The 15,229-nt window shown below is 42.9% G+C and overlaps 1 protein-coding gene across 6 annotated transcripts in view; it reads right to left on the minus strand.

Moving 5' to 3' along the window:
* Nucleotides 1-11,855, minus strand: part of Map2k4 (mitogen-activated protein kinase kinase 4) — a 100,116-nt gene extending 88,261 nt beyond the window's left edge. For 4 of the 6 annotated variants that reach the window (NM_001316369.1, NM_009157.5, NM_001316368.1 and 1 more), the window contains exon 1: nt 11,632-11,855. Coding sequence is in view for 2 of the 6 variants with exons in the window: in NM_009157.5 (NP_033183.1) it covers nt 11,632-11,740 (109 nt within the window). In the remaining 4 variants the exon portion in view is untranslated. The remainder of the gene's footprint in view (nt 1-11,631) is intronic. The other 2 variants (XM_030246018.1, XM_011249033.3) reach the window with 2 other exon arrangements.
* Nucleotides 11,856-15,229: the final 3,374 nt, after the last annotated feature.

A 15,229-nucleotide genomic window follows, 5' to 3' on the forward strand; every position in this document is an offset into this window, starting at 1 on the left:
TACACACTGCATCCATGCATCATTATCTGTCAAATGCCCCAGTATAGTCGATCTCTTAAACAGTAAAGCAGCTGCAATCCCAGTACTCCAGGACAAGGCAGGGGATTACAAGTTTGAAGGCAGCTGAAGTCACACAGCAAGAACCTATTTCAAAAATCAAAGTGAAGTCCACTGCCTTTGCAAAACATTATCTACTATTTTACTGACTCTGTCACGTGGTTTTCTTAGCAATCTTCCTACACTTAGATATATTATGGCTTTGGGAAACAAAATGGGAAGAGAGTTAGTTTATAGAAATTCAATTAAAACATGTTTTTTAAAAAAGGTAAAGAGCCATATCTAAAGGAAGAAAAGTTTAACTAGTCTTTCTTTTATCCAGTAGCCAAAATCCTTAAGACTCTAAGAAGATAGCTACATTTTTACATTTAAAATACATAAAGGCTGAAAAACCCACTTACACAGTTACATAGTTACTTTCACACAACTAAGTAACCCAATTGCTGACCATTTAATTTCCCAAATGGCAATCAAAAAGGAAACAGAAATGGAAACTTCATGGTTACAAAGTCCTGGGAAACCTGGGCAGCAGAGCACTTAAGAGCCAAAGTCTACAGGAAGGGTGATGTACATCAGCCATGCAGCAGGAACAGAATACAGGAAGAAAACTAGATATGCATGCTCTTTAAGCTGGAGCTTCTAAAAGCCGGCCAGCCTCCTAGCAGTCAAATTAGAGTACAAGTCAGGAGGAAAGCACTCCCTGGATGCAGCACAGAAACACGCCAATCACCATTGCAGAAAGACTGAGAAACAACAATGTGAAGACAACAGTTAACTTTTTCTTCAAAGCAAATGGCTACTACAGGAAGGACAAAAAAAAGGAGAAGGCTGTGGTGGTACTGGAGATGGAGGAGGAGGGGGAAGAGGAGGAGGAGGAGGGGGAAGAAGTAGTGGTTGTGGTGGTGGTGGTGGTAGAACTAGAGAACAAAAAGAATGTAGCAAGAAAAGTAGTGGTTCAAGCCTTTAATCCTAGCACTGGGGAGGCAGAAACAGAGGCAAAAGCAGGCAGATCTCTGAGATAAAGGCCAGAAGGATCTGCAAAGCAAGGTCCAGGCCAGCCACAGCTACTTAGTGAGACTTTATCTCAAAAAGATCAAATAAATAAATAAACTTGAAACCTGTATATAAAAGTAGGAGTCAAAATGAGTACAAGGAGACACACACAGAGTAGTCTGTGATCAATTTTAAAAAGGGGGTGGGGTGGCTGAAGACTGGCTCAGGGAGGAAGGGAGCTGGGAATGCAAACGTTGAACCGTCATCAGTTATTTCTGTTTACGTTAGAACTAGCATAGTCTGAGTGCTAAGCAAAATTCCACAACTTTAAGGTCTGCCATCAACTCAGACCTGTGTAACTGAAGGTTCAAATGTATAGACACATAGGTATAAGCTTGTTCCTTTTATTTAATTATGGAGGAGGTAACTTAAGTGTCTGAATTCTGAGCCCTCATCTGTTTACTTCCACAAAATACTACTCACTCTGAAAGCAAACGGCAAATTAACCACAACACAGTATTTCACCATTTCCTCGGTAATTCTATTACTCTTCAAAACTTCAATTAAATGTGTTTTTAAAAGAACTATTCTAAGTAAATTATTTTTCCCCCATGTGTCTGTGTGAAAGACCCGTGCAAGTCAGAAAGTTAATGCCCAGTAGTTCACTGGGCTCATTTACACTCAAAGATCTTGTGTAGATGGTTAGAGTAAAACAATGAGGAGACCCACCTTCAACATCTTCACCTTTGTAGCTTGTACAGTACCACTAAATGCACACATTTATACAATTTACAGCTTCTCCCATCTTGTATACTCCACCCTATCATTCACTGACACTAAGTCCCCCTTCTAGGGAGTACTAGGTGTCAGGTTAATCTTTTGATAGTAACTGATCACTGCAAGCCTTACCTTAGTCTTTATATCCTTATCTACCCCTAGGACTCAATTTTATGACCCTCCATTTCAATCTCCCTACGCATACAGTAGAAGTCCTTCTATTTTCCTGGCCCTAGGCAAGTAAATCTCTGCTTCCCCCTAAGCAGAGAGACAGCATGGAGACTCTACTGCACCAAATGCTTATAAGGCCACAAAGGAAATATGAGGATTTCTCTGCCTGGGCTCATCCCAGACTTCCTCCTCATTCTTAACTTTCCCCCTCAATTCTGAGATCTCTTAACTAATCATGACTAGAAATCTATAATTTATGGTAGGGAAATGGTTCATAGTACTTTAAAAGCCTGGTCATACTGTAAGTAAAAATAAAAGCAAAAGCTAAGAGGCATTCAACAAGAAGTAACAAAACAACAGCTATCACACCAGCACTGTAGGCCCTCTATGGAACTTAAGTCATTTCACTTAAGCTCTGAGTGTCTGGGTTAAATATAAAGTTAAAGATGATGCCCAGTAACCTTGGGGTTGAAAGCTGTGGTTAAATCTAGCTTTGGCTGTGTATAGCCCTTCTGAAGTTCTGCATTCTCTCTGCACCTTTTCCTTTGGGTGGGCTGTATAGCACAGTACATGTTCTTCTCATCTGAGCAGTTAGGGGCTTTAAGCTACTGAATGTGTACATGCAGCTACAAAAATGCATCATGAGGCCAACCCTAACTTAAGAAATCAGAGATCCCTTACTGGCTCATGCCACAACTCAGTTACAAATCCTTCCTTCTAGCAGAAGCATAAAGATTATTGTTGTTGGCCACCTTCCCACTTTCACCTCAAAATCCTGGCATGTCTCTGACAGCACAGCTATGCACAGCATTGACACTATAGCTTTAAATCTAGCTAGTGTACTTGGCCAAACTTTCTATTTTCATTGTACTTCAGAGTGACTTTGACAAGACTTCTTTCCTGATCGTTCTATCTCCTTTTGATTATCAAAAGGGATCTTCTGTAAATTAGTAATTCCAGGTTGTCTACATCACTCAAGACAGCAGTCATCAAATTCTTCCCATGTGTTCAAATATGGGATTCTGTAGTCCATTTATGCCAGCTCTTTTTCTCCTTGTGGCCAACTGCCACCACCCTCTCTACTTTCTAGCTGTATAACTGAATACCACATTGTTTCAATGTATCACTGTTCCCAGGAGGAACAACTTAGAATTGTGATATTAAGTAAGGACTAACTTCTATCAGACTCACTAAGACCCAGAGGTGTTCTGGGCTGATTAAAATGTCTAGTGCCAGGAAAGAGCAGGCTTTCATTACTGTAGTCACAGCTGTCCTGGTCACTCCCTTGGATGAGCAACACTGGCAGTGTCTTCTCTGCCTCTGCAGGTGTTCATCAGAGCAGCTTAACCTACACAAAGCCCACCTCCTTTACATTCCCAGGAACCTAACAAGGCAACAAGGAAGCGCTCAGGCCAACCCCATACTCCACATTCTACCACCTTGGTACATATAAGCATGCTATATATGTATTTTGGCTTCCAACTACAATATGTGGCTGGTAACTCCCCCTCAGGTGGGCTATGGAAACAAGATTTTTCTCTTCCCCAACAGGATCTTAGCAGCTGTAATCTTCCCGGCCTTCTCAGTCTTGGCACTGAATCTCTCTGGCTACTGGGCATGCCACTCAGTGAAATACCATCTGCTCAGCATGCTTGAGAACCTGAGTTCAAACCCCACCACCCAAAAACAATGGGATTTTTCTGACCTACCCTTGTCCTACAGTAGACTGTAGAATCTTCCTCATTCCAGAGGAGTTCTGACCCATAACCTGAAGGGAGAAATGCTCCTTGGAGAGGCCACAACTGTAAAGTAGACCAGCCTTGTTGGGTTTCCCTATCTACACAAGTCTCCATATTTAGACCTGGAGAGTGACCCAAAGCTCCAGGCTCCTTCTCCTTATCTTGCTGTAGGTATCTTCTCTGTAGGTATCTTCTCTTGTAATATTCTTTATGATAAACCAGTGAACTTGATTCCTGGACCAGGAACTCCAATTTCTGGCCTTGTGACTAGCATATAAATATGGGGAAGATGACCAAGCTATGCAATCAATCGGTTTTGATCTCCTAACAAAGAACTAAAGTAGAAGTCACCAAGCAAAACAGGCTTGCTAGTAAGGAGAAAGCACACCTAGAAAGCTAGTAAGCACACCTGCTGACACCACAGCAGTCTTCTCTGTCAACATTACGGTGTGTGAACAGAGACAAAAACAGACACTATTTCATCTGTGGCTCTTGCTAGGCAGAGTCTGGTGATCCTCTGACAGTCCCTAAAGTGATTTTTTTCCTTACACATACCTGACCCAGATCCTAAAGAAGCCGCCAAAAGATCAGAGGAGAAGCTGAAGAGATGGTGCTTGCAACCAGCTGCTCTTCCAGGGCACCTGGGTTCAATTCCCAGCACCCACATAGTGGCTCACAACCATCTTCCAGTTCCAGAAGACACAATGCCCTCTTCTAGCCTTTCAGGCACCAGGCATGCCTATAATACACATACATACACACATACATGCAAAATATTCATACACATAAAATAAAAACAATCAGAAGAGACATTTAATAATGTCATTTCTTGGCAAAGTCACACACTCAATACATATAAGGATGCTATTTATTAGTGTGTACAACCCCCACCTCACCCCCAAATGTGTGCACAGACAAATACATGTAGCAACACTTTTCTTATTCTTTTAAAAAAATTGTTCCAGCAATTTTGAGTAAGATGAAATACAATAGAGCTGTAAAAGGTTTGTGCATTATCCACTTCTGTCCTCTTCCCTAGTGGTGGGAACAACGTGCTGTTCCTGAAGAGTCAAGCTGCTCATGTCTGTGCTCTCCTTTGAAAGGCTCACTTGGCAGTGTTAACTACCGGCTGATGCTCCTTTGCAGTGTCACCACAGTTTAGCTGATCTTAGGACTCCTTTCACCATGTCATCTAAGGTACATTAGACAAAAAGTGAGAAAATGTGTATTCTAAAAGATTATTTCTTATTCTTATTAAATATGCTCTCATTTTTAAAGATTCATAAGAGAATTTCAACATGCGCTGTAGGGGAGAACTAATTTACTAATAGTAAAAGAAATGACATTTGGAGCTGGCAGTAAAGTGCATATTAAAGTATTACCCTGTGTGATGGTTAATCTCAGTTGTCAACTTGCTATGATCTAGAACTACTTGGGTAGAGGATTATCTTTATTACATGGTTCTTCTCGGGGGTGAGGAGGGGCACGGTGTTCCTGGGCTAGGATTCTGGACAGAATGTGTAAAAAGAGAAGTGAGCTGACCACAAGCAAGCACCACCACTCTCTCCCTCATGACTGTGAACACAGTGTGGCCAGCAACTTCAAATCCCTGTCTCCATGACTCCTGCAATGATGGGACTGTACCCTGGAACTATGAGACAGAATAAAGCCTTCCTTCCTTGAGTTGCTTTTGTCAAGGTATCTTATCATAGCAACGCAAAAGTAACTATGCCAGTGCAAACACAAGGATCCAAGCTTCATATCTAATATCCACATAAAAGTCCAGGTACAAATGGCATGTGCCTGTAACTCCAGACCAGAGGTAATAGACACAGGGCTCCCTGGAGCTCATTAGCTAACCAGTCTACATTAACTAAAGGTTTCCAGGTTGATTTCCCCACCTGCCTACATCCTTACACACACACACACACACACACACACACACACACACACACTCACACACACACTCATACACATACCTGTGCACACCACATGTACATACAAAGAAACGGTATTCTAAAACAAACAAGCAACTATAAGACTTGGGACTCTTCACTGTCTGCTGTCAGTATCTATTGTTGTTTTAATTTTAAATTTTTTGGTGTGTGTGTGTGTGTGTGAGAGAGAGAGAGAGAGAGAGAGAGAGAGAGAGAGAGAGAGAGAGAGAAGGGGGGCAGAGAGGGGGGGCAGAGAGAGAAAGAGAGAGAGAGAGAGAGAGAGAGAGAGAGAGAGAGAAAGAGAGAAACAATCTTCTATATCCCAAGCTTGCCTTGAACCCACTATTTAGTGGAGGATGATTCCGAGCTTCTATTCGTCCCTTCTGCCTTCACATCCCAGCACTGGATCGCAGCATGTATTACACTCCGTTTACATGGTGCTGGGGCTAGAACCCACGGCTTCTTGCACATCAGGTTGTACTCTACCAACTCAGCTACATGTCCAATCCCAAGTTCGGTTCTTTAGACCACATACTAAATCAAAAACAGGATTTTTTTTTTTTTTGGTATTTGTTTATATATTTAAATATTGCAAGGAAGAGAAAAAGCAGAGTGATTTTAAATCCCCATTTTCTCTTAAAAGACAACCTTCAGGACATTTTAAAGTTTATGTTCTTACTTATATTTTTACTTAAACTGCCATATATAAAATGCTTATCCAAGAATGGGCATTAATCACATGCTATACAGTCATACTTAAGATTTAAGGAGAAGAATTACATTAGATCAATACACTAAGAAAATCAAGCATCCATTTATGCTCTAGCTAACTGTACAGAAAGTACTCTACAAATGGCTCAGCGCTGTTCAAAACCAATGGGATTCTAAGCTGGGTAAGCTGCTACATGCTTGTAGACGCAATCCTTATAAGAATTACACAAGTGCCCCATACAGGGCAAGACCCTATCTATATAAACAAGTAAATACATAAGTAAGTTTAGCTATGCTGATCACTTTGAAAAAAGCACTTTTAAAGAGATATTTCTCGATTACTCAAGTTTAAGGCTCTGGTTTTTTTCACAGCCTTCTTTTTTAATTTATTATGTATGTCCATCTATGCATTCAGATGTAAGTGCATCTATAAACCACAAGGCAATATACACTATCTTCTTCAATTGTTGTCCAACTTATTTTTTGAGACAGCATTTCTCACTGAGCCTGCTGACCAGCAAGCTCCAGAAATCTTTTTGTACTTCACTCCCAGGGTTAGAGCTATAGATGCACTCCGCCAGGCCCTGCTTTTTACGTGGCTGTGGGGACCCAAACTCAGGGGCTCATGCTTATGCAGCAGGCACTTTACAGACTGCGTCATCTCCCCAGTCTCCTTAAGGCTTTATAATAAATTCAATGTATCATATTTTAAGAATCTTTTAAATTCACTACATATTAAATGACCAGCCGCTAAAACAGGTAAATATCATTTCTAATAATCTTTACATTTCATAGTATTTTATGATATAAGACATTTCACATGCACTAATGTGATTTTTAAAACAGTCTCTATATAAGCTATGTATCTTCTCTTTTAATAGATGAGAAATTATGGGAAATTATAAAAAATCTGGTCTTTTCCCAAGGGTGCAGAGTGTGCAAAAGGCACACTCTAAACCTTGGTTTTTCCTAGTGTAAATGCAGCATCCTTTCAACTTTGAACTCTTGTTCCTAAGGCATTGCTCTATGCAGAGGTAAAGCCACTAGCACAGAAGAAATCAGCATGCAGTGTTTTCATTGCTGAAGTTGCTCAACTCTCAGCTGGAACGCTTTCTTCCCCAGAATATTTGCTATTCTCTAACATGCCCATGGTGACTTTATGGAACATTAGGTCTTCGACTTATACCCAGCTCACCTGAGATTGAGCACCTGATATGCTTTCACTAACTTGGCTAAATTCGTGGGCTTTTTCAAGATACCACTAGAAAGTCTCTACCATACCATGCAAGAAACCTCAGTTAAATTTATCTGTGATGACAAATTATCAATGAAGTGGTTTTTCAAACTCTTAATTATTGGGGAAATAATGTTTTCAATTTCTAACTAAATATTAAGAATTAAGGACAATTTAATAATAGCTCATTTGAATATTTTTTCTTACTCAAAAGAAGGCATATCCTAATGTCTAATATATTTTTATAATACTATTTACCCAACTTGCAAGCAGATCTACATTTTGATAGTTTTACTCACCAAATAATCAAAGGAAGAATGGGGGTGGGGATGGGAGAGCATATTCAGCTTGTAAATGTTTATACGTCTCTATATGGACATGAGGAAGTTCAAAAACAAAGTGAGTCAGAATGAATGAAAGCTCAAACATATGAGTAATAGCAAAATCAGCTACTATTCTCTATTAGCTGAGACTCTGTGGGAAGAATGCTTTAACAATAGCCAAATAAGAAGTACAACTGCTCTGTGAAAATGTAACGAAATGAACAAATGATGACTGTTAAGAAGCCAAAGCTGCTATAATTCCCATTCCAGCTACCCACATCCCACAGCCTATTTACAACTACAAGAGTACCTCAAACACAACAAACAGCATTATCATCATTTGAGAATCCCTGATCCAGAAAACAAGGTTTTAAGAGTTTGAAGTTGAACAAACTCTTCTCTGGAATTCTAAAAATTGGGTCCCTTAGTAGTGAAAAATAGTGACATCAACAGGTTAGAAGTGTCCAACCCACACACAATAAAGTCTAGAAAGGAAATGTGTAAGTTGGTCACAAGAGGCTAGGGACACAGGGGTAAAGAAACAGGGTCCAGTGGAAATAACAGATGAGAATGTTGATGGCCAACATGCATGGCATCTTCACGGTATGCCAGGTCCCATGCTTTGTGTACATTATCCTTGTACCTGTGGGATACGCACTATTCTTACTTTCCAAGTAAGAAACAGATGTTTAGAGAGGCTAAACACTATACTCACAAAAACCTTGAGTCCTGGTTGAGTTGGGATGAGGATGACCAAGGTTCTGGCCATTGAGCATTACAATATAATGGAAATAATGTTTCCAACTTTGTATCACAGTTGGGTCACAGATGTCAAGCTGTGCAAAGTACCTATCCTCCTGGATATCAGTCAATGACTGCTGAACTCTAACCCTGTCCTACTCCTGAATCTGCTGGTCAGTAAGACCTGACCATGAACAACTCCAAGAAAGGCAGTCTTTTGGATAGCAAGATTATGAAATGGGAGGCAGCCTGGAAAACACAGGAAGAAGTCATCTCAAAAAGAATAAATAAAAATAAATCCGAAGAAAAACACTGGTAGGGCTGGAGAGATGGCTCAGCGGTTAAGAACACTGACTGCTCTTCCAGAGGTCCTGAGTTCAATTCCTAGCAACCACATGGTGGTTCACAACCATCTGTAATGAGGTCCGATGCCCTCTTCTGGTATGTCTGAAAAGCAGCAGTGTACTCACATACACAAAATGAATAAATCTTTAAAAAAAAATGATGATGATGTGAAGAAGAAAAAAAAGACACCAGTAAAAAAAAGGGGGGGGGGAGGGGTAGTTTAGCTCAAACCTAGAAAAAAATAATTTGCTACTTAAACTCAAGTTTGCTAATTCAGATTATGCTACACAGCACCTTAAACATTTCAAGCATTTCTTTATTCTGAGCAATCAAAACAAGTTCAAAACACAGGATATAACTATCATGTTCCTGCCTCAAGGAAAGATATATCAGTATATATCAGTAAAGATAAAAACAAAAACAAAACAGGGTCTCAAGAAGTGGCTCAGGGCTTAAGAACACTAGTTGCTTTTGCAAGGGAGCCAGGTTTGATTTCCAGCACCCACTTGGTAGCTCAGAGCCATCTGCAAAGCCAGCCCCAGGGGTTTGATGACATCTTCTGACCTTTCCAGCACCAACCATGTGGTGTTCATACATACATACATACATGCAAAACACCCCCCTCTTCCCCTCTCCGCACCCCCACCACCTCTCTCTGGTAGGTCTTTTAAAAATTCAGCAATAATTCTAAGACAGTTTAGGGCCCCTTTAAGTAGAGTTCCAGATATCAAAAAGCAGAGATGGACAGTAAACATCAGAATTCCTGACCATGTGACTCAGAGTTCCTAGATGGTCTGCCCTCTTCACTGTTCTCATTGCCTAGGCCCCATCTCTGTTCTTTCCAGATAGGCTTTCTCTGTCATCTTATCAAGGAGATGGCCCTGTAATCTTCTATCACAAAACCCAGCCCGTTGCCTTCATTTTTCTTAAGCCATTTCTTGTTTACCTCCATGTCTTCCCTCCTGCATCCTCAAAGGGACATGCTCCATCAGAGGTGAGACAGCTAGGTTCACTAGTCTCTACACACTCAAAAGGGAGCTCTACGCTGGCTCTAAGCAGCTCCATCAGAGGTGAGACACTGGGTTCACTAGTCTCTACACACTCAAAAGGGAGCTCTACGCTGGCTCTAAGCAGCTGCTCAAGATTTTCTGAACAAGAAAAAAAAATGTATACAGATTTTTCAAACGGTCAGCCACGTCTCTCAAAACACACACACACATACACACACACCTGAAATATATTCATTGTTTTACTGAGTTATTTATTGTGTATTCAAGGGTAGAGGTCAGAGGACAACTTGAGAAAATCAGTTCTCTCCTGCCATGTATATCCCAGGGATTGAGCTCAAATCAGGCTCTGTCTCTACCCTTAAAATATTTAAACTTTAAGTCACCCACTGTGGACAGGGCAAAAGAGATGAGAACCCCAAATTATCTTAACAAACAGTAAAGGTGTGAGATGAAGAAAATCCATCTTGTATTTTGTATGGAGCATAGCAGGCATCCAATAACTAACTAAATTTGAATTAATTAGCTTAGGACCTGTACAGAATATATCTTCTGAATGAAATGCTCAATCTGTTTATATACTATCCCATAAATGTTTCTTATGGGAAGGGATGTAAATACAGATCGTATTTCTGCTGCCCAAATCATGGTATGCTGGCATAAACACGAAATTTTCAACATATAATCTGTTGAACTTCATTAGACACAAGGAGCGCTTTATGAAGAGTTGGTATCATACTGATACCAAAGATATCCAAACGACTCTAATAATTCAACATAAGTCGTTTGCTAAAGTTGTCAAGAGATTTCTGGGCTTGCCTGTGTCAATCCCCCCAATAAACCTAAGAAATGGACTCGGGCCTGTTATTTTCACAACACCCCCTGTCAAATCCCACACAGAGCTCCTAAGGCCTCCCGGTGAGGAAAGGCCATTACAGGGGAGCTGCCTCAGATGCCCAGACATGATCACTTTGACCTCTGCCATTCGGTTTCCTGAATCTCTCTCCCTTTCAGCCCAACTCGGTCTTCTATTTTTATCTGATTTTTCTTTTCTGCATGCGAGGATAAGACACATCTCGGGCCTGGGTCGAAACGCCTCTCCGGGGCCAATGGCTGTCTCCCCACCTTACAGGTGGCCCAGGGCCTCGCAACCCCCCGCCCCTCCCACGCAGACACCCTGCAAAGTTTTGGGGACGGGGGGACAGCGCAGTGGCCCTATTCCAGCGGCGCACCGTGAAGCGCAAGATGGCCCTGAGCCGGCCCCACTGCAGCGCGCGGGGGCGGCGGGGCCGAGGGCCGGGACGCGGCCGACCTGCGAGCCAGAGGCCCGGCCGCGCGCGTTCCCGGAGCCAGCGGGCGCCAGGTGAGCCGCGGGCGGGGGCGGCCAGGTGGGCCGGAGCGGGCAGAGCCAGAGCCGCCACAGCGTTCACCGAAACCCGGCCCGGGGCGGGGATCCCGGGGCGAGGCCGGGCCCGAGACGCGGAGCTCGGGCGGCTTCCTCAGACAGCCCCGGGGACGCAGCGGCTCCACAGGCCGCGGCTCGGCCGAGCGCCTCGCGAGGGGGCCCCGGGGTCTCTGCGCGCCCACCGTCCTTACCCTGCATGCTGCTGACCGCCGGGTGGCCAGAAGCTGGAGGTCCGATGGGCCCCGGGGTGCCGCCACCGCCCCCGGAGCCGCCGCCGCCGCTCGGGCTCGGAGCCGCCATTGTTGGAAGTGAAGAGCCGAGCGGCGCCGCGGCGGCTGCAATGCAGCAAGCTCGGCCTCTCGCTCCGCTGAGGGCGCGGCGTGCGCCGCCTTGGCCACGCCCCGGGCACGCCTCCGTCACGCCCCCGGGCACACCCCCACTAGCACTGACGCGCAGCCTGCAATACAGGTTGAGCTGCAGCGCCCAGCACTGAGGGCAGGGCCTGAAGTCCTGGATCAGGGTGACTCTCAACCTACCACTCAGGGACCCATAGTGGCTTGCAGAATCAGAAATATATGTGCATTGAGAAAAGGGAAAGACTTACAGCCCCAAAGCTTTAGAACTCCCTTCTCTGAACCTCAGAACCCAAAATCAGAACACGTAGAGTTCTACGAGATCTCAGAAGTCACGCTTCCTGTCCAGTCTCTGATCCATCACTGCAGAAGAGATGACAATAACTGTGGTCTCAACCCAGAGCTCTCTGTTCTGCTGGGGACTAACAGGAGTATTTCACTGACAAAAAAAAAAAAAAAAAAGTATCAGAACCCGAAAGAAAAAGTTCCGGTGTAGGCTTTTCAGTCCAGAATCCATGCCAAATATTTTGTTAATTTATTCTGTGTGGGAAGAAGACAGCAAACAGCAAAAGGTGAGGCTGTGATGGCCTTCAAACGCATCTCTTTTTCAAGCGCAGATCAGAAGGTGGCTTTCTTTGAAGGAAGTTATATTTTAGTTCCAGAAGAAGAATCAAAGAGCATAAAGCTGTCCGTGACGACACATGCCTTTAATCCCAGTGCTTAGGAGGCAGATCTCTCTAAGTTTTCAGTCAACCTGGTTTATGGATGGGTTCCAGAATCTTCTCTAAAAATGGTTTTAAGGATGAAAAACATCAAATAAAATACTTCTTCCAAAACAAATCGCCATTTTAGGAAACATGGGTGGACGCAAAAGAAAAAAAAAACAATATAATATAGTTGCGTTTTTATTTTTATTTTTTATTTTTAGCTTGGGCACTTTAACACCCAGGGGAAAGGCATCAAAGGTTCCATAATTTGCTAGCAATAAAACAAGAATCAGATCCTGTCACTACCAGACTCTGACCCCAGTGTGTCATGGCATTTGACTTGTCAGGAAAGTTTCCCAGCCGGCTCTAGTATCACTATGGTGTGTGAGTGTGGTGTGTGAGTGTCATTTCCACAGTTCCTTGGGGGCTGAAGCAATGCAAAGAAATAGCTTAGAGGAATTTGAATTTCCCTCTTTCCGTAAGCTTCATGAGCGTCCCAATCTCAGTCTTTGGTGTAAATAATAAATATCTCACAGTCTTAGGGAAAGTGCTTTTGTAAATCTCTCACCCCACTTCCAACAAGTTTATAGTTATTTAATAATGTATATTATATTATAATTATATGCATTATTTATATAGTATATAGTATATATTATAAAATATATATTATAAAATATGTATTATACTAGTTATATATATTACAAAATATATAATATGATATATACTTGTATAATATGTTATTATATTACATTATATTTTTTATATATTGTGCATATATATATGTATATATATATATGCACCAATCTCTTAAAGACATCACTGGAGTTTGAATGAATGCTAGAAGATGCATATATTATTGTTTCCAATATTCCCTTAGAAGGTGTATAGGTCATATAAAAGGACTTTAATCAGACTAGGGAAACATTGACCCACCATAGTTAAATGAACATGAAAGAGACAGCAAGTAACAAAGAAACCTGGGGAAAACACTCAACCCAGCAAGTTCATGAAGGTAAGGGTGTGTTCCTGGGGTGTGAACCAGCCAAGCAATTTGTCTAATGTTGGGCTTGTGATAAAGCTGGCCTGGATTTGCATCGCTGTTGGTATTGTAAACTAATAGATAAGGACTGAGAACAAGAACCTCTCATTAAGTCTACAGGTGGGCAGAAACAAGACAGGACTTGGGCTTGTTAAAGCTGATGAAGCTGTGTGCATGCCTTTTGCTTGTTCTTGTGTCCCTATTTTTCTTGTAAGTTTCTGTGTTGTGTTTATTATAGACTGAGTTGGATTCCTCAGAACTTGTTTGTTGAAGTCCTGAGCCCTGGCATTGTGACAAGGGCTGTGTTTGAAGATGGTAGGGTCTTTAAGGAGGTTGGTAAGATAGAAGAGGTCATTGGGGGACCGCTAGCCCACTCACTTGGTGTTCCTAGCGTGAGATGGTGCGTGGACACATAGGGAACGATCCACATGAGGAAACTGGAACATGGGGATCGACGAGCCAAGAAGAGAAACCACTTTGGCCACATCTTGATCTCAGAGCTATGAGCAAACAAATTCCTGTTGCTTGAGCTATCTGCCTGTGGTGCTTTGTTATGGCAGCTACAGCACACTAACATTGTATGTGGCTTTTAAAAATGAATATCTCGAAGGGAGCTTGGAATTTGGGGTAATAATAGTAGTAGCTAGCATAATTTGGGGGGAGAAAGGGAGGACAATTAGACAATGTGTATTAAACCCCAGAAACATCCTGTTTATAAATCAGTGTACCGGATCTCTGCATGGGCCTGGCAGTCTAGACTCTGCTGTGCAACCAGAGGACTGGAGAAGCACTAACACCACTGTCTAGAGTAATGTGGAGTGAGAGCAAGCTGCCTTGGAAGACGCTGCAGAGAAAGAGTCATGTTTGCCTAGCCGGTGATTAGGGAACCTCAGTGGCAAAATCTAGCTTGCTGCTTCTCTATGATTCATGTCTCAGTGGTTAGATTAAGAGTAGAGTTTTCAGGGGCCAGAGATATAACTTAGCAGTGGAAAGCATTAGTTTTTCTTACAAAAATCCTGAGTTTGATTCCCAGCACCAGCGTGGTGCCTCAGAACCATCTGTAGTAGAATCTGACACCCTCTTCTGACCTCTGCTTGCCCCAACCATGCACGTGCTACAAACACATAGGTGCAGGCAAAACACTCATACACAGGAAATAAAATAAATTTTAAACTTTGTAATTTAAAAAAAGAGTACATTTTCACTTTATATCCCAAATGAAATAAAAGTAATTTACAAATGGATTTCACCTTCGGACCCCAATTTCCAAATCTGGAAAAGTAAGAAGAGTAATAGCCCCACCACCACTGCCACCACTGCCACCACTGCCACCACTGCCACCACTGCCACCACTGCCACCACTGCCACCACTGCCACCACTGCCACCACTGCCACCACCGCCACCACCGCCACCACTGCCACCACCGCCACCACCGCCACCACCGCCACCACCGCCACCACTGCCACCACCGCCACCACCGCCACCACCGCCACCACTGCCACCACTGCCACCACTGCCACCACTGCCACCACTGCCACCACTGCCACCACTGCCACCACTGCCACCACTGCCACCACTGCCACCACTGCCATGTGGCTAACAGAGCCAACAGATATTCCCTGTATGTGTTCCATCAACAACTTTCTGAAAACTCATCTCCTTTCTACCCCAAGTCACCAAGGGCTTAGG

The sequence above is a fragment of the Mus musculus genome, chromosome 11 (genome assembly GCF_000001635.26).
Source record: "Mus musculus strain C57BL/6J chromosome 11, GRCm38.p6 C57BL/6J".
Lineage (NCBI taxonomy): Eukaryota > Metazoa > Chordata > Mammalia > Rodentia > Muridae > Mus > Mus musculus.